A 23,264-nucleotide genomic window follows, 5' to 3' on the forward strand; every position below is an offset into this window, starting at 1 on the left:
ATCATGCGAAATTTTCTCACATTTATTTAATAACCTCGCAGGTGGCTCGCTCATCATATGTTGTTTCTTCAGACTATGAAAGAAGGCTTCTAAGGATTGCAGCTAAAAATAATGAACTTAGGTCCCAAGTTTCCATTCATGAGAATGATGCTGCTGATCTTCGCAAGAGGAACCATCAACTTGAATTGATGTTTCTTCATGTACAAACAAGAGATCTGATCTTCAAAAAAAGGAACGATCAATTAATTGGTGCGTAATCCTTTGCTTCTTTTGTCAACTTGTTTATTTATGTCTTTTGCTCCCATTGTAATTATCTATCCCTGCGAGATTTACAGCCTTACTGATGAGGCGATTTCCTTATTTCATTTTCTCCCTCCTCCTGTTGATGATGATATTCTTCTAAAATATCTTAATGTTTCTCTAAATAGCTTCATTGATAACAAGTTGAAAACCTTTTCTTTGGAGGAGCTTAAGACGAAGTACCAAGATCTTAATGTTCACCATAGGAAGGCCTTATCTACTAGTAATGATTTTAGACGTCGTTTTTTAGAAATTAAGGAGAGAAACAAAACTTTGCAAAACAAGATTAGTACTCCTATCACCGAGAAGGATCAAATTGCTCTTAATAGTGCCAAAGCTTTAAATAAATTCCAAGAGACTATTCTTCAAGTTCAAGTGGAACGAGATCAAGATTTAAGTGAGAGGGATGCACTTGATGATCAAAGAAAAGTGATCAGTTCTCGATTTCTCATAGAAAGTCATGTTGAATTTGACTTGGCTGCTAAAGTCTTAGATAATGCTAAAAATGACTTAGCTATGAATGTTAGCCTCGAATAAGATCATTCCACTTTGATTAAAGATATTATTTCCAATAAAGAAGGTCGTTTATTATGCATTTCCACTTATTACCCCTTAATATATTTTTTGTAAATGACATTAATTTTCTCATTTTCCTTCGCAGTGGTTGAAAAAGAACTTCGCAGTCAAATTAAAGAGTTGGAAGCGAAGTTTATCGCTCGTGATTCTAAATATCGCAGATTGAAGAGACAGTTTGATGCTACCATTTTTAATAATAGCAAGGATGTTATTCGCGTTCGTGATGATGCTATAAGGAAGATCTGTGATGAAAATGGCATTCCCCTCTCAAAGTATAAGATTGCTGATGTTGCTCCAAATGAAGAAATTTCTGATATTTCTGAGAGTGAAGAAGATTCTGAATATGAAGAAATTGACGATGAAGTTAATCCTTCGAAAGATGATAAGGTGAACGAAAGCAACTTAGGCGAGAAGTAGCTTCTTTGTTATTGAATAGCTTTTATACTTTGCCACATTTGTGAAGTTTTCATCAGTTCTTTGGTCTTCAAATATTAACTCTTGAAATTGCTTCTTTGATGTAATCCTTTTGATTGTTTGATATTTCTTTAATGTATATTCCCATTCTTTAATGCGTATCCTCCTTGTTATATACCTGTGTAAAAGCTTCACTTTCTAACAAATAAATTAATTTCTGATATCACCCTTCTAAATGTGCATGATGATATCCGTTTATTATGACAAATAAGCGTAAATCTATCATGTGGGGGTGAATAACACTTTTCTAAATGCTAGCATTCCCATACTTGCCTCTGTTATTCGACAACAGATGATTAGATGAAACTAATATATGAAGTGCATTTATTATTTGTGCTTCCCTATCATTTTACCTTCTGTCTTGTTTTAAATTTACCTTTGCGTTTTGCCTCAGCTATGTTCTGTGTATTATCATGTGAAATTCTCTATTTGGGAATTCTCTTGGTTTCATTATTGTGCGACAAACTTCGCAAGGTATATTTACCCTGAAAAATAATAATGATTATTAGCTTCTATACTGTTTCTCTCATGAGGTCTTATTTAGCCTTCCTAATTAAAGGTCTTATTTTGCCTTATATATGATATTCTTGCTATGCGACGAGATCGCAGGACGTCTTTACGTTTTCACTAATGACCAATTAATCTTACTTTATCATAATGGAGGGTGTTGTCCTTATATTCCCCCTGATTGCCCCTTCAAGAAGGCATACCCCTACCGGGTTAAGGCGGGCTCCTCCCATCCAGTAATGCAACAACCAGTTGTTTTCGCGGTCTCTTATTGATGTGATTTGTAGATAGTGGTAAAAAGTGATTCGATTCTCGAACTTGTGAAGGATAACTTTAGACTTAAATTCAAAACTAAATTGAAAACTCGCTAATAATTATAACAAACACCGACAAAGTTGGTATCAATATTAAAAGAACACTGAGGCTAAGATTCCACTATTTTCCAAGTTCAAAGTGATTTGGTCCAAATATTTATATTCATGCAAATTTCTCGTTTAATCTGATTCTAAAATATTGCAACTAATAGATTTTCAAAAGTAATAATTGTAAATACCAAGTATGAAGCATCAAGAGTCTATAAACTAAGCATACTCCATCAAAATAGATCAAAATCACTCAAATAAAAATCATATTCAATAATTGTTCAAGGCAAATAATCATAATAATAATTGCAATAAATTAAATAAAATAGATTGTACCGCTTTTTGTTGGAAAAATAGCTTCCTCTATCGCCTCAGCAATGGGGTTTAGCTCCTCATATTAATCATGATCTCAAAGTAATTGTTTATGGCTCAAAAGATGATTAAAAAGATGAAAAGTGATAATACAGACGATTCGCAACAGTTTGCTGGTGTTGCAGAATCACTGTTACAGGGAGAAATAGTAGCTAAAGACCTAATGCAACATCTATGATGAACGACACATAGGTACTACTGTGAAACAACGATAGTTTGCTGCGACAGTTGCTTGTGCGTCAATGTTCTTCGTGTTCTTCAGCAACAGCAGCAGAATATTGTATTTTTCCTGCAACTCGATCTCTGGAGCTCTCTATTCTTCTCTAAACTTCTCCTAAGTTCTCGTACCGACCACCAAACTACTCGATCTCCTTCTTTGAACCTCCCAAATCCTTTTATATACTTCACATGGTAATTAAATCCCGAGAACACCCCTGTTTTTTCTTCTTTTCCAAGTTCCGACAAGTTTGGTTATTATTTCCTTTTTCTCTTCTCACGCGGCTTTCTGTTTGATGCAAACTCTTCTAAAAATATCAGTAAATCTTGCAGAGTATATTCTCTTCCAACCTCACCACATTCTTTCCAAAAATACAACAAAGATATCCCGTGATATTAAACCTCCTATGTTTTATCCCAACTCGACAACTACTGCTCTTTTTTCGAATCTGGCCGCCTTACCTTCCCTGTTTAATCTTTGCACGTCACTCCCAATCCAAACCATAGAAAATCTCCGACCAAATCTCGCTGGAAATCCTCTCTGGAAAGTACGCAGTTCAACAGCCATTTTCCCGTGAAAGTCTCACTCTCTGTTTTGATACAACTCGGTGTACATCCTTGCTTTATCGAATCTAAAGCACTTAGAATCCCTGTTTAGCCGTTATAGGACAATACCAATCAAAAACAAAAACCGAATCCGTCTCAAACTCTCCAAAATCATGTCCAGAGAATACGCAGGAAGAACCAAGTCTTCCCGCCAAATTCAGTTCAAATGGGGAAGAACATGGATGCCCCCTAACCAGAGTAGGGATGCGATTAACGGCTGCCTGGAAATGGGATGTCCCTTAGTAATTAGGTTACCCCTTATCCAAAGTGAGAGTCCGAATAGCAAATGTCCTCCTACGAACGCAAAAACCACTTTTCGAGCCAATTTCGTCACAAAATCTTATTTCTCCAAAAACACCTGCAAAGACTCAAAATGCCAAAATAAGTACAGAAATAGGTACTAACAATATATGAAATTGAGATCAAAATAGACACATAAACGCGTCTATCAAACATCCCCAAACTTATTATTTGTTAGTCCCGAGAAAATCAAATCTGCAAAATAAAATCCTAACTCATTGTCGCAGGCATCGTCGGTTGCATGTATCCTATGCAACAAGCCTTTAAACCCCTAGGTGGTCCTAGTGGCGGAGTGTTGTCTCCGGAGGGCTTACCAGAGGTATACCCACAAAACCTTTATACTCCAGACCCTAGTTATCTACGCAGAACCTTGGAAGGAACTAAAGAATCTCCTTGGTTGGCATACTTATTGACTACAGGAGGAAGTACCCTGATGCGAAATTCCAATTGTTGTACTCGAGTTCGCACTCAAGCATACTAAAATTCATATGAAGTGACAGAGCTTTACTCAGATAGTCGCATCCGAACTCGGAATCAAACAAATCACATGGATAGATTAAGAAGATGGATATAGAAAAACATAGATGGTTTTGATGTTGACTAAGGTGAACGGTGTTTCTCATATCTGTCTGAAGGCCACTACCATAATGAACCTATCCTAATGGACTGAGATACCGGTCTGACTAATACCAACACACTGGCATATAAAAAGGGTACCAGTGGTCGATAACCCTAACTCTAGGTCAACGAAACTGGCATATACAAGGGTTCCGGTGGTCGACTTTATTGAATTTATTCCAGTTGGTCGGAAGGTCTGGTCTCATTTTTTTTTTTTTATGGCTCTCTCAATCACTCTATTTCACCCTAGCAATGGTAACAACTTGAATCGTGAGCCCCACCTAATCACTTAGAGAAACATATTTTAAAAATAAAAAAATAAAAATAGAAGTGAAAAGGACTCAATGAGACATGGCGAAACTACCATGTTATTTCTAACACCTGAGCTCTGTGCTTTTATGAATAGACTCTTTAGATGTTTCCATCTAATCAGATTGGTCCCTCAACTCCTACAACCAAAATGCTTTCATCCACTTAGATTGGGTAGTGACATCCTTAATAAGGATAAATTTCTAGGCTCTGGAGTTTATTTATTGCAACGAAAAGGTAACAAAAAGTTCTACCCCACCCCCAAACTTAAATCTAACATTGTTCTCAATGTTTCTAATTAAAGAACAGTACCAAAAATATAAATAACATGAGGAAATAGTAAAGAGAGAAGTCGGAAAGATAGTACCTGGGTGAAGTGTAACCAAAAACCTACAAAAATAATATACAACATACAAAATCGCCTCGATGGTCAATCAAGGTAAACAGGGTCCTCCAGAGGGACCTCCTCAACATCACCTGTAGGAAAAGGCTCTAAAAAGGGCTTCAATCGCTGACCGTTAACCTTCGATGAACTACTACCATCTGGTGTCTCAATCTCATCAACGCCATGAGAAAAAACAGTACGGACCACAAAAGGACCGGTCCATCGAGAGCACAACTTCCCGGGGAATAGATGCAACCGAGTGTCATATAGAAGAACTTTTTGACCTGGAGAAAATGACTTTCGTAAAATATTCCTATCATGCACAAGTTTCATTTTGTTCTTATACTCCTTAGCACTATCGTATGCATCTCTACGAATCTCGTCCAACTCATTGAGCTGGAGCTTTCTTTAAGCTCCTGCATTGTCAAGTGAAAAGTTTAAGTTCTTAATAGCCCAATAGGCTCGATGCTCTAACTCAACAGGCAGGTGACATGCCTTGCCAAACACTAAAAGATAAGGTGACATTCCAATTGGTGTCTTAAACGCAGTACGGTAAGCACATAAGGCATCAGTAAGCCTCGACGACCAGTCTTTCCTATTTGGATTAACTGTTTTCTCTAGAATACGTTTAATTTCCCTATTGGAAACCTCTACCTGACCAATAGTCTGAGGGTGGTATGGGGTTGCTACTTTATGGGTAATACAGTATTGTTTCATTAAAAGAGCAAACGGTCTATTACAAAAGTGTGAACCTCCATCACTAATTATAGCTCGCGGCGTACCAAAACGTGTAAGTATCTTTCAAAAACTGGACTACGACTCTGTGGTCATTCGTTTTACACGGAACCGCCTCAACCCACTTAGACACATAGTCTACAGCGACAAGTATGTAAAGATAACCAAACGAAATAGGAAATGGACCCATAAAATCAATGCCCCACACATCAAAGACCTCAATCACTAAAATAGGGTTCAAAGGCATCATATATCTACGGGAAATGGTTCCTAACTTCTGGCAACGCTCACAAGAAACACAATGACTATGGGAATCTTTAAACAACGAAGGCCAGTAAAATCCACACTGCAAAATCTTAGCAGCAGTCTTCTTAGCACTAAAATTACCCCCACATGCATGTTCATGACAAAAGGAGATAATATTAGACTGGTCGCTCTCAGATACACATCTCCTAATAATCTGGTCCGGACAATACTTAAACATATAAAGATTGTCCCAAAAGAAATGCTTAACCTCGGCTAAAAACCTAGAACGATCTTGCTTACCCCAATGTTGAGGCATTCGACCAGTAACAAGATAATTCACTATATTTGCATACCAAGGTGATTGGGAAACAGAGAACAATTTTTCATCAGGAAAATTATCCCTTATAGGAAGGGAATTATTAGGGGAACTAACAACTAGCCTAGACAAGTGGTCTGCCACTACATTCTCTGCATCCTTCTTGTCTCTAATGTCTGGACAAAATTCTTGTAACAAAATGATCCATCTAATCAATCTAGGTTTGGTATCCTTCTTAGACAAAAGGTATTTCAAAGCAGCATGATCAGTATAGATTACGATCTTAAAACCTAATAAATAGGATCTAAACTTATCCAAGGCAAACACGATGGCTAGCAATTCCTTCTCGGTAGTTGTATAGTTCATCTGGGCATCATTCAGAGTTTTGCTAGCATAGTAACATGGAGTAATTTGTTTTCTCGCTGACCTAGCACAACGCCTATAGCATAATCTGAAGCATCACACATAATTTCAAAGGGTACGTTCCAGTTAGGTGCCTGGACTATCGGGGCAGTAGTGAGTAAAGTTTTAAGCTTATCAAAAGCCTTTAATCAAGCATCATCAAAGACAAACTTAATATCTTTTGCAAGCAAATTGCAAAGAGGACTAGAAATCAAGTTAAAATCCTTAATGAATCGACGGTAAAAACCTGCATGCCCTAAGAATGACCTAATATCTTTTACGGTTTTTGGGGCTTGTAGAGTCTTAATAAGGTCAATTTTGGCTTTGTCTACCTATATACCCTTTGAAGAAACGATGTGCCCTAAGAAAATTCCTGATTCAACCATGAAATGGCATTTTTCCCAATTAAGCACTAAATTCTTTTCCTTACACCTAGTCAACACTAATGTCAAATGATGCAAGCACTCATCAAAAGATGAACCAAATACTGAAAAATCATCCATAAAGACCTCTAAAAATCGGTCTACCGTATCAGAAAATATGCTCATCATACAACGTTGAAAAGTCGCAGGGGCATTACATAACCCGAAAGGCATGCGTCTATACGCAAAGGTACCAAAGGGACATGTAAAAGTGGTTTTCTCTTGGTCTTCTGGGGAAATAACGATCTGATTATATCCAGAGTAGCCATCTAAAAAGCAGTAGTGACTATGTCCAGCTAATCTCTCTAGCATCTGGTCGATGAAGGGAAGGGGAAAGTGGTCCTTCCTTGTGACCTTGTTCAATTTCCTATAGTCAATACACACGCCATCCCGTGGTCACTCGGGTTGGGATTAATTCATTATTATCATTCTGGACTACAGTGATACCTGATTTCTGGGGGATAACCTGAACAGGGCTGACCCACTTACTTTCTGAAATTGGGTAAATAATACCCGCATCTAACAACTTAAGCACCTCTTTTCGAACTACCTCTTTCATGTTAGGGTTCAGTCGACGTTGCATCTCCCTAGAAGGTTTGGAGTCTTCCTCTAAATGAATCTGATGCATACACACAGTAGGACTTATACCCTTAATGTCTGCTATAGTCCATCCTAAAGCTTCCTTATTGTCTTGAAGTACTTTTACTAGCCTACTTTCCTGATCACTATCCAAATCGTAAGATACAATCATAGGTAAAGTCTCAGATAGGCCTAAAAACACATACTATAGAGTATCAGGTAGTGGTTTAAGGTCCAACTTTGGGGGCTCTTCTAAAGAAGGAATTAGGGTAGTCTCAGAAACTGGTAACGGTTCGAACCTAGCTTTCCATCTATCAGTGTCTAACACAGAGGTAGAATCTAATAGAGCATTCACTTGTTCAATAGTGCAATCGTCATCAAAATCTAAACCGAAATGGGATAGACAACTTTCTAATGGGTCTTCAAATAAAATGTTTGGTAATGACTTCTGAACTAAGGCTTCTATCATGTTCACCTCTTCAACACATGTGTCATCTAGCTCATAAGGTAGCTTACTGACATTAAAAATGTTTATCTCTATAGTCATATTACCAAAAGATAAATTCATCACACCATTTCGATAGTTAATGATCGCATTCGACGTAGCTAAAAACGGGCGACCTAAAATCACAGGTATCTGGTTCTCTGGGTCAGGGACAGGTTGAGTATCTAGGACCAACAAATCCACTGGATAGATAAACTTGTCGACCTCAATAAGGACATCCTCAATAATACCTCGAGGAATTTTAACAGACCTATCAGCTAACTGCAGCGTTATCTGAGTAGGTTTCATTTCACTAAGTCCTAGTTGTAAGTACACATGGTACGGAAGTAGGTCACACTGGCTCCTAAGTCAAGTAAAGCTTTATCTACCCGGTGTTTACCTATTGTACAAGCAATGGTAGGGGAACCTGGGTCTTTGTACTTTGGAGTTGTAGTGTTTTGAATAATTGAACTTACGTGACTAGCTAAAAAGGCTTTCTTATGGACGCTAAGTTTTCGCTTTTGAGTATACATATCCTTAAGGAACTTGGCATAAGCAGGAATTTTCCTAATTGCATCTAATAAAGGAAGGTTTATGGTAACTTGCTTAATAACCTCCAATATGTCATTAAAGTTCGATTCCTTCTTTGTTGGTACTAATAGCTGAGGAAATGGGGCTCTAGAATCAGACCTCTCAGGAACTGAGTTGGCATCATCAGAAATTTTATTAGTTTCCTTAGCTAGTGGTCCTAAGGGGTGAACTACAGTATGTTCACTATCGGGCATGGTTACCTGATTGTCTACTATTCTACCACTCCTAAGGGTTCTAATAGAATTTAATTGATTCGATGGTTTGGTACCTACTTCATGAACTCCTCTAGGATTGGGATTAGTCTGACTAGGGAACCTACCATTATCTCTCTCACTTAAGGTCTTAGCTATTTGGCCAACTTGAAGTTCTAACTTAGCAAGGCTCTGAGCATTAGTTTGAAACTTTTGCTTGGTTTTCTGTTGAAAACTAACATGGCTCTGTGCTAACATTTTCTGAGTTTTTGCTAACATCTTAATAGATTCCTTTAAGCTAGTCGTTTTATTTTCTGGGCCTGATGTATTCCTAGTGTATCCAAAACCTGGGGGAGCATTAGAATTATTAGACTGACCCTGACTCTGGCCCTTAGACCATGAAAAGTTCGGATGGTTTCTCCAACCAGGATTATAGGTTTATGAATATGGGTCAAACTTCTGACGATTATCAAACCTAGTATTATTATATAGAGCATTGGCTTGCTCTTCATTATTCTGTCCTTCCCAAAAAGGCTCCAATCTACCACTAGTGTTACCCACTTCTAAAAGCAGCAATTTTGGCATCTGATTCATAGCCTCCTTCTACCCTATTAACGTTTCCTCTGCCGAGAAGAATTGTTTTCTGGGGTCCCCTACTACTTTCCCATTGTTGGGTCTTTTCGGCGACTTCATGCAAATATGTCATCGCGTCATGAACAGTTTGGTTCTCAAATCCACCAGTACACATAGATTCTACTGTGGTTGTGGTGGGATAATCTAAACCCTCATAAAGGATCTGAACTAACCTAACCTTCTGTAAACCATGATGAGAACATTGGGCTAATAAATCATTGAACCTTTCCAAATACCTATACAAAGTTTCTCCCTCCTGTTGAGAAAACGTGCAGATTTGCGTCCTAATAGACGGTGTTTTGTGCCTAGGGAAAAACTTGTTCAAAACGGCAGATGTAAGTTGTTCATACGTTTCGATTGACTCGGAAGCCAAACTATATATCCACGATTTAGCTTTATCTTTCAGGGAAAAGGGGAATAACCTAAGTTTCAAAGCATCATCATATAGGTTTCTAATCCTGAGGGTACTACAAATTTCCTCAAAGTCCCTAACATGGAAATAGGGGTTTTCATTTTCTTTCCCTAAAAAGATTGGGAGCAGCTGTAAGGTCGCAGGTTTAAGTTCATAAGTTGCTTCCGTCTCAGCTAACCTGATACATGAGGGACGAGTAGTCCTAGTTGGATTCAATAAAGCTTTCAAAGTTTCCATTTCTGGCGCTATCGGAGAGACAGGGATTCTCTCCTCAGTCAAAGGACGTTCAAAAACAGACTCTTCAAAAGTCGGACTCTCTAGATTAAGGTAATCGAGACGCTTCGAACTACTAGGTTTCTCTTTAACAAATCTACCTAGTGCTTCTCTTTTACGTTCAGGCATACAATAGAATTTCTAAATCGGAAGGGTAAGCAAACACAGATCAAGGCCGACTCAACCAAATCAAACCTATTGATTTCTAGCAAACAAAAAGCATGATGGCTCCACTTAGATTGTTTCTAGATCTTTACAATTTAAGAAAACCCCTCTAGAATCAATCCGAGTTAAGGTAAGTTGAATAGAGGCGAGGGAAGCTCAGTGGAGCTTTGATACCCAAGGCCTCACCGGTATTACAAGGCGGCACAGTCACGCATTCAAATTACAGAAACCGTCAAGAACTTCGAAGTATGCTTAAAAGAGTAACCAATATTTTTCGAATGACTTTCCTGTTAAGCTCGTTACCCTATCGGTCTCGTTCTAGTCAAAAATTTAGGCTTAGGTTCGCGTAGGTTACGTGTTCCTAAAGCGGGAAAGAAGAGAACGGTGATGAAATCTGAACCCTTATCTTGTATGGCCAGGCATTTCCCTTTACTAGAAAAATAAATGTCCGTATTCAGTCCTCAACATATATGCATACGAAGGAGTCCAGTAACTCGCTGACAGGGGATTCGCGAGTGTATAGAATCTTACCTCCCGTTCCAAACGGGGGATGAATCGGTTGTAGTCGACTCGGGCCACTGACTCCGATGTCAAGTGTACGAACCCAAGGTGCAGAGACAATATCGTAAGTGTCCTCCTTCTCTGCAAACAGTTTATATTTAAAGTACCCTTCCGTAGGGTAATAAAAAAAATAATGTCCCAAAGTCCAAAAGTCCAAAAAGAAAAGAAAAATTACAAAAATAATAAACCCTAATACAGTTTTTTTTTTCTAATTAAAATAAACAAACCCTAAACTAAAATTGTCTAAAATAAAATTGTCTTCTTTTCTGTTCTTTTTGCTTTAATCTTTAGCTCCAAGTCTTTATGAAATCACCAAACTCTTTGGCTCAATTTTCTTTATGATCCAGAACCTGTAGACACAGATAAATACCCAAAAACATAAAAAAGAACAAAAATAATAACTTTAGACTTAAATTCAAAACTAAATAGAAAACTCGCTAATAATTATAACAAACACCGACAAAGTTGGTATCAATATTAAAAGAACACTGAGGTTAAGATTCCACTATTTTCCAAGTTCAAAGTGATTTGGTCCAAATATTTATATTCATGCAATTTTTTCGTTTAATCTGATTCTAAAATATTGCAACTAATAGATTTTCAAAAGTAATAATTGTAAATACCAAGTATGAAGCATCAAGAGTCTATAAACTAAGCATACTCTATCAAAATAGATCAAAATCACTCAAATAAAAATCATATTCAATAATTGTTCAAGGCAAATAATCATAATAATAATTGCAATAAATTAAATAAAATAGATTGTACCGCTTTTTGTTGGAAAAATAGCTTCCTCTATCGCCTCAGCAATGGGGTTTAGCTCCTCATATTAATCATGATCTCAAAGTAATTGTTTATGGCTCAAAAGATGATTAAAAAGATGAAAAGTGATAATACAGACGATTCGCAACAGTTTGCTGGTGTTGCAGAATCACTGTTACAGGGAGAAATAGTAGCTAAAGACCTAATGCAACATCTATGATGAACGACACATAGGTACTACTGTGAAACAACGATAGTTTGCTGCGACAGTTGCTTGTGCGTCAATGTTCTTCGTGTTCTTCAGCAACAGCAGCAGAATATTGTATTTTTCCTGCAACTCGATCTCTGGAGCTCTCTATTCTTCTCTAAACTTCTCCTAAGTTCTCGTACCGACCACCAAACTACTCGATCTCCTTCTTTGAACCTCCCAAATCCTTTTATATACTTCACAGGGTAATTAAATCCCGAGAACACCCCTGTTTTTTCTTCTTTTCCAAGTTCCGACAAGTTTGGTTATTATTTCCTTTTTCTCTTCTCACGCGGCTTTCTGTTTGATGCAAACTCTTCTAAAAATATCAGTAAATCTTGCAGAGTATATTCTCTTCCAACCTCACCACATTCTTTCCAAAAATACAACAAAGATATCCCGTGATATTAAACCTCCTATGTTTATCCCAACTCGACAACTACTGCTCTTTTTTCGAATCTGGCCGCCTTACCTTCCCTGTTTAATCTTTGCACGTCACTCCCAATCCAAATCATAGAAAATCTCCGACCAAATCTCGCTGGAAATCCTCTCTGGAAAGTACGCAGTTCAACAGCCATTCTCCCGTGAAAGTCTCACTCTCTGTTTCGATACAACTCGGTGTACATCCTTGCTTTATCGAATCTAAAGCACTTAGAATTCCTGTTTAGCCATTATAGGACAGTACCAATCAAAAACAAAAACCGAATCCGTCTCAAACTCTCCAAAATCATGTCCATAGAATACGCAGGAATAACCAAGTCTTCCCGCCAAATTCAGTTCAAATGGGGAAGAACATGGATGCCCCCTAACCAAAGTAGGAATGCGATTAGCGGCTGCCTAGAAATGGGATGCCCCTTAGTAATTAGGTTACCCCTTATCCAAAGTGAGAGTCCGAATAGCAAATGTCCTCCTACGAACGCAAAAACCACTTTTCGAGCCAATTTCGCCGCAAAATCTTATTTCTCCAAAAACACCTGCAAAGACACAAAATGCCAAAATAAGTACAGAAATGGGTACTAACAATATATGAAATTGAGATCAAAATAGACACATAAACGCGTCTATCACTTATCCCTCCACCGATATGGTTTATGGTTACAAGACCGCACCCTAAGTGGGGTTTCTTCGGACCGAGTGCATCATAGTCAAGACTTGTCAAGAATGGCCAGGTACGCTCCAGACGCCCCAGGCACTCTTGACTCAACCGTGTACCTCGGCGCCTTGATCGAGTTTCTGCACTCCTTAGTAGATAGCTTCTTACCTTAGCCTTTCAACTAAGACGCTCTACTGGATGGGTTTTTATTTTACCCCAAATATCCATGACTCAAGCTCCAGGGTCGGTGTAGCTTTCACTTGAGCCATGCTAACTAGCTTACGAATTATGACGTGCGTTAGGTCGTATTATTGCCTCTTGATTTACGATAACTAGGGTGCACGCCACAATCCCATAGCTAGGCTCCTTAATTGGAGTCTTTATTTCTGACTCCTTTTTATTAAGGTTTTATTATGAAATCTTATTTTGTCTTTTCCTTATATCATGATAATGAAAAAGGTTTCTTCAATTGCATTTTTATTTTCGATTAATACAGTTCTGATATAATCTTTCTTTTTACTAGGAAAACAACTGATTATTTGAGGACTGTTACATCCGCGATGAGTTACTTGTTGCTTTCACTTTCTGCACTTCATTGAGTTCTCTCACGCTATCGAATATATCGATGCGTATTTGTTCTATTTCTTCTGCCGTGCGGGAATTACCGCATGCACCATATTTCTTTAAGTACACTTGATACCATAATTCATCACATGAGTTTCCCCTTTCATCTATCAACTCACACATCCCATTGTTAACAACTCTTTTGATCTTATATGGGCCTTCCCACATGTTTTCCATATTTCCTTTACCAGTTTTTTGATATCTATGTTTCTGCCTCATCACTAGATCTCCTTCTTGGAATTCGCATCTATGCTCTTGTGCAATTGTTATCACTTGTGCAGAATCATGTATTGTTTCCTTCTTCTTATTTACAACATCTACCATCAACCTTTCACCACGTTGAATTTATCTTATCTGTTGTTTCCAGTTTCTTCGCTTGCTTGAGCGCTCTTCATATTTGTCAATGTCAATTTCATGGCATGCTTTTCCTTCATTTGGATATCCTCTTATTACTCCTACGCCATGAGGAAGAGGAAACTTGATACATTGGTGAAAAGTAGAAGCCACCCCTAAAATACCATGTAACCACGGCCTTCCAATCAAAGCATTGTAAGGTGATTCTACATCAACAACACGGAATACTATTTCAGATGATATGCTTTTTAAAGGAATCCGCATTGTTATTTCTCCCTTCGGTTTATTTGATGTGCCATTAAAACCATATATCTTATAAGTAGAGGGAATAAGCTCTTCATCTCGACCACCCATAGTTTTGTATCTATGATAAAATAAGATATCCACTGAACTCCCAGGATCTATTAGTATTTTGTTGATAGCCCATGTATTTGTTTCTTCCTCTTCATCTGTATCAGCTTTTGCTTTTGGATCGATTTCTAATTTTACCACTAAGGGATTTTCGTGCAGTTCTCCACCTCCAGGTACTTCTTCTGCATTGAAGGAAATAAGTTTCTTCTACCAGTCTTTTAAGGGCGATATCTTCGTAAGATTCAATATCTCTCTTCCATTACTATCCCTCGCGTAAACTCTGCTCAAGATATTATCATGGAAGTCTTCTATGTTCTTGAACGAATGTATTATCGAATTACAGTATAGATTCTTGGCTTTCGCACCTACCTCAATTAAATAGGTATTTATTCCTACCTCTGTATCTTGTGTGAGACCTTCTAGAGGTGGTGGAGGTAAATTCTGCGGCTGTTGTACCAAAAAGTGATCTAACTTCCCTTGATCTATCATTCGCAGAATGATTTTATTTATGTCCCTACAATTATTAGTTGTGTGACCATGGAAGCGATGATAAGCACAGAATTATCTACTTCTTCTCCCTGGTGGTGGCTCATTTCCCACATTTGGTGGTGCCGGTATTTCTTCCATCAAAATTATAGCTTCCCAAATTTTTTCTACTGTGGCATTTAGGTACGGCATCTTTATAGGCTCCCAAACTACTTGATTTTCTCTTTGACCTTGATTAAAATATTGCTTTTGGACTCCATATCCTTCTGGTGGGTTATTTAGTCTTTGAATTTTATTATTTCCTCCACGATTATTGAATTGTTTTTCTCTTTCCCACTCTTCTTGATCTCGACTTCCCATTGCTACCATTTTTTGTTTATCTTCGCTTATCACTTTTTCATATCCTCCTCGAGATGTGCTTGCGATTGTGTTCGCTAATTTAGGAAGTAAACTCGCGTTACCAGCTTTTGTGCTTGTATTTGCCACATGATAAGATTCCATTTCTTTTTGCATTTGCTCAAGAGCGATGTATTCTTCTTGATACTCGCGTAGCTCTGTCATTGATATGGTGTCTTTAATTCTGAATATCTGTGTGTACAATAAATCTGTTGCGAAGAGTGCATTGATGAACGCTAATATGAGATTTCTTTCATCCACTCGTCCAGCCATTTCACTGCACACTGTTCTCCATCTTGTGGTTAGACTTCGTAGGTATTCATTTGTTCTTCTTCGCAAACCAAATGCCTCTATACCTAGTCTTAATATATTGTTGCTAATGTATGCTCCTAGGAAGATTGACTGCAAATGATTGAATGATCTGATTGTTCCGGTAGGTATACCTTCAAACCACTTCAAAGATTCTCCTGACAAACTTGCCGGAAAATACTTGCAAAGAACCGCGTCATGATCTTCCCATTGCAATAAAGTTCACACATAAGCTATTATGTATTGTATCGCATAGGTTGTTCCATCAAATATATTGGTGAATATTGGCAAACTGCATTTAGGCGGTATTCCCGCCATCTGTATTTGTGTTGAAAATGGTGTTTTTCCTGCTTCTTCAATTGCCTCATCTAACTGTCTCCTACCGCCCTCTCTTCTTGTTGTCATCATTTCTCTCATTTCCGCTAACTCTCTTAAAATTTGTTCATTCATTACCTGGTATTGTTGCATTGGCTTTTTTAATCTTGCTTGGATTATTCTGTTGTCATGTCTATTTTGAAGAATAGCTTCCTGCATCTCCTTTTCTTCTTCAGCATCTCTCCGGCGTGCATCTCCGTCTTTCTCTGTCATCCTGTTCGACTTGATCGTATCGATCCCTTATCATCTCTCTTTCTCGCCACCTAGTTCTTCTCTGTTATTCCTCATCCTCCATAGTCTGGTTTGGAAATGTGCGATTGACTTCGCGTCTTCTTACCCGATTGTCATGGTTATTTTCGCGCACAACGTCTTGGAATTCTCGTTCTTCAATTTTTTGTCTTCTTCTCATGCGTCTTTCTCGCTCATCATGTGCGTGATTCTGTTCTTCCATGTATCTTTCAACCTCATCTTGTTCACGTTGATCTCTTAATGCTTGTCTACCCTGTAATATCATCCTTCCTTGTTTTGGATCACGTTGTTCATCTTGATATCTCTCGACTCGCTGTGCATATATGTTATCTCTATTATTTTCTTGTATTCGATGATCTTCACCATGTTGTACGTATCGGTCATCCATTGGCGGCAGGTCATTACGTCGATCATGTAGATCATCATTTTCTTGACTATTTTCTACAATATCATCCAAACGTGATTGTTGTCTGATGTCTCTTCGACTAGATTGACTTTGTCTTGATGTATTTGATCTCGACCTTGAGCGAGTCATACTTATCGATCTTTGCTCCTGTAATCTTATATTCTCTTCTCTTAACTCATTATTCTGACGCATAAAATTCGCACGCTCTTCCTCTTCTCGCCTTCTTTCATCAGTCAACCTCTGTCGAAGTTCTGCAGTTGTCATATCTTCATCCTCTCCTTCTATGAATCCTCCTTCTCCAGTCCTTTGTGCATTCTCTTCTGTTGAATCTGTTTGTGAAGTATGAACACTTACTCTGTAATAATCAATAGAATTATCTTGTACAGGTGCTCGTTGAACCGGATTATGAACTTGTTGTTGAGGATTATCTCTTTCTCCCATCCTAGATGACTCTGCAATTTCACTCCTTATCCTTCCAGCGATTCTCTTGCTTCGTCTCACCATTTTTGTTTTCTTGTTTCAATGTAAAGAAGAATTTCCCTGTAACGAATTAAAATTTTGAGCAATGAAGATGAAATTTCTGAGGTTATCCTTCTGGATTTTTAGATTTAAATCTTTAAACGTTCACCACTACGGTATTTCACTCCGAGCTGTTTCAAGCGCCAAAATGTAGTTGCAGGAAATCCTACAATCACACCCTATATGAAATCTTAATAACAATTCAAGTAATCATCTTAAGTTTTATACATTCATTCTTTCATAAATCTTCAATATCATTACAAGATTTAAGATGAGTTCTAACTTGGAGAACAAATAATCTTTCTCTCTCCTAAATTCTGAGTCTAAGCTCTCAAAAAGATCCCTCTGTAAATAAAGGTTTTATTTATAATAAAACCTTTATTTTCGGATCTGACGTGCGTCATTATCGCACGCTTATCTTGACTCTTCACGCACATGCTCTATAACTTTGCATGACTATCACACTTTAATCATGATTCTTCTGACGTCATCTGATGCGTCATCTCAAATATACTATACGCGATACCCTTCGCTCGTTTATCGAATTCATTATGTCGCACACATATTATGACGTGCGGTATTTAGTATCTACAATAATCACAACGACCATTCATTCTAACCTCTTGCAGTTACAACAATTGTGACTCTAGCATTGCAACAACAACATCATTCATCTCATTTTACACCTCACACGCACACGCACACATGATCTACTCCATAAACTGAGTTTTTTTCATCTTCATGTCACCATTTCAATCTCTAGATTCTGCTTCATCACAAACACCGGACAATTCAAATCCATTTCCCTGACTCATACACTAGTTCATCGGGAATGGTCTAAGTAGACCATTGCATAGCTGTTAGCGAAATTCCATCTAGGATGGACTTTTCCGAGGAGGTAAGGAGCAATTTTCACTTACTTACTGCGGAAACAAAATTGTTGCCAATCTTTTTCTTGGAAATTCGTTGTTCTTTCTTATAAAGAGATCAATATCTGGAGCAGGGATTCCAACACCAGACTTAAAGTAAGAAATCAATCTCTTGACAAAAATAAAAAGAAAAGTTGTTGACATTGTTATGACAAACAATCATATAAAAGGGAAACATCAAAAATTGGAGTTCAGCAAAAAACAAATTGCCAATTTTGGAGATCTAAAAAACACTATGAAAACCAGATCATCTAGCAAATAATCACCGAACATGATTGTTTTAGTTTGGGAGCAAAGCCAAATGATTTTGGTTCTCATGTTAGCAAGAAATACGATAATTTGTGAGCAACATTTATTCACCTTAAGTTTGTTATCGTGAGCACAAAAATAACAATGCATCTTTATGTTCACAAACAATATTCGCATTGCATATAAAATCATTAAGAGAGATATAATACATATAAAAAAATATGAGTTCAACGCTTATCAGACTCTGAGCTTTTGGGCTCGTCATCGTCTAGTCATGGGAGAATAAATTAAACCATGCATTCGACTAAGGCATAAAAATGAAACATAAGATAAAGTGTCGAACGTAAATGAGACAATGATTTACGTGATTCAGCACTAAGGCCTACGTCCACAGGGGTTGGGGTTTCACTATGTATTGAAGAGTTGCAATGATAGTCAAATGACTCTGAGTGAATTACGAAGCTAAAAGGGGAAATGGAATTCATACTTACTCTTCTTATTTCTCTCTCCTAAGATCTCCTATACTCACTCAAAACTGGTCGACTTCTTCTCTCTTAGTGGAGAGGGGCATTTATAGGGATGATACATGGGGTCCACTGTTAGAGATAGTTGCAACCTTATCTTCTTGATCTTTGTGCTAATCTCGCTGGTATCTTCGTTCTTGATCGAAGGCTGCAACGGTCATGTGTAGTTGCGAAGGGTTGCCTCTTTCTCTTCCACAGACTGATTGACACGTACCCCATGCTTAGGGTGTTTAATACGGGTGGTTGGGACGGTTTGCACGCGTCAGACAGGTGTCGGATGCCCTTGTCTCATCCTTGTCAGTGAGACTAATCCTCACCATTGATCTTGGATCTTCCTCGAGATGGGATAAAGCAGATCTTTGGGTGCTCTTCAGTACTTCGCGGTGGCTCGTTCTTTCGATGCTCCACGATTCTTAGCCATCAGATCAGTTCGATGATGACTATATATATATGACAGATGCCCCATGGGTATTGATACGTGGCATCGTGCCTTGTTGTGCGTCTTCCACGTGTAACTCCTTACACACGTGGCTAGTGACGAAGTATGTGTATACAGATATGGTACATTCAATTTCATTTACTTCAAATTTACTCTTTTATAGAGATAATATTTTGAAACATACAAGTAAGCAACTAAATTTAGCGCGCTAAGTCCAGCTAGGAACCAATAAAAATAATCGAGATGAGCTCGATTTAGGTTATCAGGGAACCAGGTACCTTGCCTGCTCCCACTAGTTGACTTGTCAATGGCATGGATGAGACAGCTACTAAGAAGGTACCCTATGCCAAAAATGCTCAAGTATAGGGAAAGACCCATACTTCTCAACTTGTCTGGCACTTGATCATAAAAGAATTCTTGTAAGCCAATCATTGCAAAAACCTCCCCAATACCGAACATTATATATTGAGGAACCAACCACCAGAAGCTGATAGGAATGATTTCATTCGGCTTGTCAATTAACCCGAAATCAAAAGCAGTTTGAAGTCTCTTCTTCTCGACTAATGCGGCTAAAACCATTGCCATTGTAGATATAAATTGGCCGCAACCAATTCTCTGAAGCATTGATATGCCACTTTGATTTCGGGTTAAACGTCGAGTCAAAGGAACAAAGAGCCGGTCATAAATTGGAATGAAAATAATGACTGTGAAGGAATCGACTGTTAGAAGGGAGGCAGGTGGTATCTGAAAGCCTTGTCCTATTCTTCTGTTCATAGTGCTTGCCTGCTTTGTAAAGAAAGTTGAGGATTGAGCAAACACAACTGCATATGTTAGGCATACAATCCATATAGGAACCAAGCGCAATACTACTTTTGCATCTTCAACCTGATCAACACCACATGACATGCCACGTTTATTTGAACCAACTTGATCCGAATTTGGTGATTCGATCAATGCTTTATCCAAAAACCTGCAATATTACAAAGTTATAGTATGTCAACAATTTCTTAATTTGAAATTGTATTGTTAGAAAAGAATCACCACATGTGTTTCTAAGTTCAACTTTGGAAGTGCTAAAGTCGGTATTGGTTTGACATTCATGAATGAAACAGGGGAAACCAAAACAACAGATGGGAGCGGTTGATGTGGCTCAAGAACTATCATTTGACCTTCTAAACAAAAAATGTTTTCTTCAAGGACTACTTAAATATCAAATTTTACTTACTTGAATTGGTTAGCACCAACACGAAATTGATTGTTAGGCACTGCGATTCTTTCCTCATCGTTACTAGTTGATGTGGCTCTCCAGTTCTTTGCAGATGCAACATATACTCTAGCTATTCTTAATATTGGGTTTTCTTTGTTCTCAACTTTACTAAACCGGTAAGTTTTCATTCCAAGTAAGAAAACGAAGAGCCCAAAAAGCATACAAATGCAAGGAATCCCGAAACCAAGAACCCAGCTCATGTTATCCTGAATGTAGGTCAAGACCACGTGAGAAATGCTACTACCAACACATAATCCAAAATACCACCAATTGAAAAATGAGCTTTTCGATGAGCTCTCCTCAGGGTTTCGTTCATCAAATTGATCAGCACCAAAAGCTTCTGCGCATGGCTTAAATCCAGCCTTGCCAATTGCTACAAGGTACAATGATAGAAAGAAAAACAGGACTAAGAAAGGAGGAGGAGAAGCAGAAGACGTTCCATACGCTGCATCGTATTTCGTGGGGCTCATACTAAAAGTAAGAAGTGCTGATAGAGTTAAAAATCCGAGTCCCTAAACAGATTATAAATATTGTTAGCAGTAAATCATGGCTCGGTACAAGTGCAAACTTGAAATCCTTTTTAAATTCAAAAAGGAGATTGAAAAATTACCAGTACATAGATTACAGAAGAGAAGAAGATGGTACGAAATCGACCAAGATAAGAGTCTGCAACAAAGGCACCCAAAAATGGAAGCATCCATACCGTACCAGACCAAGCATTTACATTAGCTGCAGCTGCAACAGTGGACTGACCTAAAGGACCAGTTAGATAAGTAATTAAATTTGAAGATATTGCATAGTAAGCTATAGTTTCTCCAAATTCAGCTCCAATAATGAGAAAAGCGGATCTCCAACCACCAAAATTTGATCCAATACTCACTTTCTCGCCTTTGTAATCAACAACACCTTCAATTGTACCAGAATTATCACCGATCACATAATTACTACTAGTGATTCTTAACATATGTTCATAATCATAATCATCTTCTCCTTTCTCAGATGATACTGCCATCTCTCTGTTTCTGTCTCTAGAGAAATGGAATTTTGTGTATTTCAGATAGCCAATGATCAGTTCTTTTATAACCCAAAAAATCCGGAAAAAAACGGGAATCCAGTTAGTTATGCCCATGTAGTGATGGTGTCAAGTGTCAACTGTGTAGGAGTGTGTGCGACCCTTCTTGCCTTGGAAAAGAAAGAAGCCAAAAACGACAAAAAGAGATGTTAACAGTTCACAGAAAGAGACTGGTGTAAACAGTCGTTTAAAGTTAACAAGATAAAGAAAAACAACACCAAAACCAGATTCTTCTTTCCAAATCGAGAAAAAAAACAGCGGAAAATCCTGACTCTTACATGTGTTTTTTAGTGGGACACTCGGACTCACCCCTCCCGTAACACTAGTGTGTTTGTACGGTTTTTATCACTATTTTTTCCTCGAACAACTAAATATTTTTTCGTTCCTAGAACAACAAAAATTTCAATGTGAGAGGAGCTGCTTCAATGCTGTTTTTCTAACGGTAGATTAAATTTTTTTATATAAGATGCAAGTAAACCAACAATTCTACGGAATATAGTACACAAATTTCTCCTGGGCTTTGGTTTTCGAAGACTTTCCCGATGTTTCTTATCCGAGTAGTGATGGTTAACCGGAAACATCTATACTTCAATCTCCTTACTTTTATTTTATATCTTTTTACTATTTTTTTTTTCTTTGTATTTTTTTTTTTCGTATATTCCACTTTGAGTAGTATTTTTTCTTGTATTCTTTTCTTTTAATATTCTTTATCGATCAAGAAAAAAAATATCAATGTATAGTGCAATTTAATTTTAGGCTAGCGAGGATGTTCTAAGGGCAAATGTGATGTTAACTAGTACTAATTTTTCGTCAAGATTTGAAAATGGTCATCGAATGCATTTTAATTGTTGTTTTAATGGCCACATCGCTATGCCGGACCCTACCTTCAATCCGAGATATCTCAATTTTAAAAACCGTATTTATATATAGAAGCATAATTCAATCCCAAAAATCATAACAAAAATATTTTTGCATCACAAAAAAAATATCCTTTTGCATTTAAAAGTCATATTTAAATTTTATTCCTATCTAATTTATTCTAAAAATCAAAATCTTCTTAAGACGTATCCAAACACCCCGTTATATAGGAAGTAGCGAACACTTCTTTAACTAAATCTTTTATTCTTTTGTCCGTTTATTGCTATCACATAAAAGTTGTAACATGTTATGTTTATTTTTCTACTTCACGCCTTGGAGAAGGTAAAGTTTACACTTGTATGGAGTAAAATTCAAAAAATCCATGAACATTTACCTTCTCCAATGCAAGAAAACATTCTCTCATATTTTTTTATTGTTTTTTATCATTTCTAATACTAATTATTGGCTCTTATCTTGTGCATGGATGCACAAGATAACAAAACCCTTCTATAAAACATCTTTTACCTGAACAGTTAAAACACCCCCCGGCACACGGGTTCCAAATCCCAATCCATTTTCCAAACGTCGTTGTTGCACAGTTCAGGGCCGCTACGCATTATTTTATTCTACGAATGTTGGAGTATGTGCACTTGCGTGCAGCCAAATCTCAATTCTTTAAGCATTTGTATATGCTTAAGCCATATTGTATTTAAGATTGCA

General features: G+C 37.6%; 1 protein-coding gene across 1 annotated transcript; it reads right to left on the bottom strand.

Annotated features, from left to right (window-relative positions):
• Nucleotides 1-19,485: 19,485 nt before the first annotated feature.
• LOC113305454 (protein NRT1/ PTR FAMILY 5.10-like) lies at nt 19,486-21,626 on the bottom strand. Its single transcript, XM_026554488.1, has 3 exons — nt 21,225-21,626; nt 20,573-21,126; nt 19,486-20,317 (listed from the first exon to the last, which is right to left on the bottom strand). Exons 1-3 carry the CDS (start codon nt 21,624-21,626, stop codon nt 19,486-19,488), a joined length of 1,788 nt encoding a protein of 595 aa, XP_026410273.1.
• Nucleotides 21,627-23,264: the final 1,638 nt, after the last annotated feature.

Source organism: Papaver somniferum, chromosome 8 (assembly GCF_003573695.1).
Source record: "Papaver somniferum cultivar HN1 chromosome 8, ASM357369v1, whole genome shotgun sequence".
Taxonomy (NCBI): domain Eukaryota; kingdom Viridiplantae; phylum Streptophyta; class Magnoliopsida; order Ranunculales; family Papaveraceae; genus Papaver; species Papaver somniferum.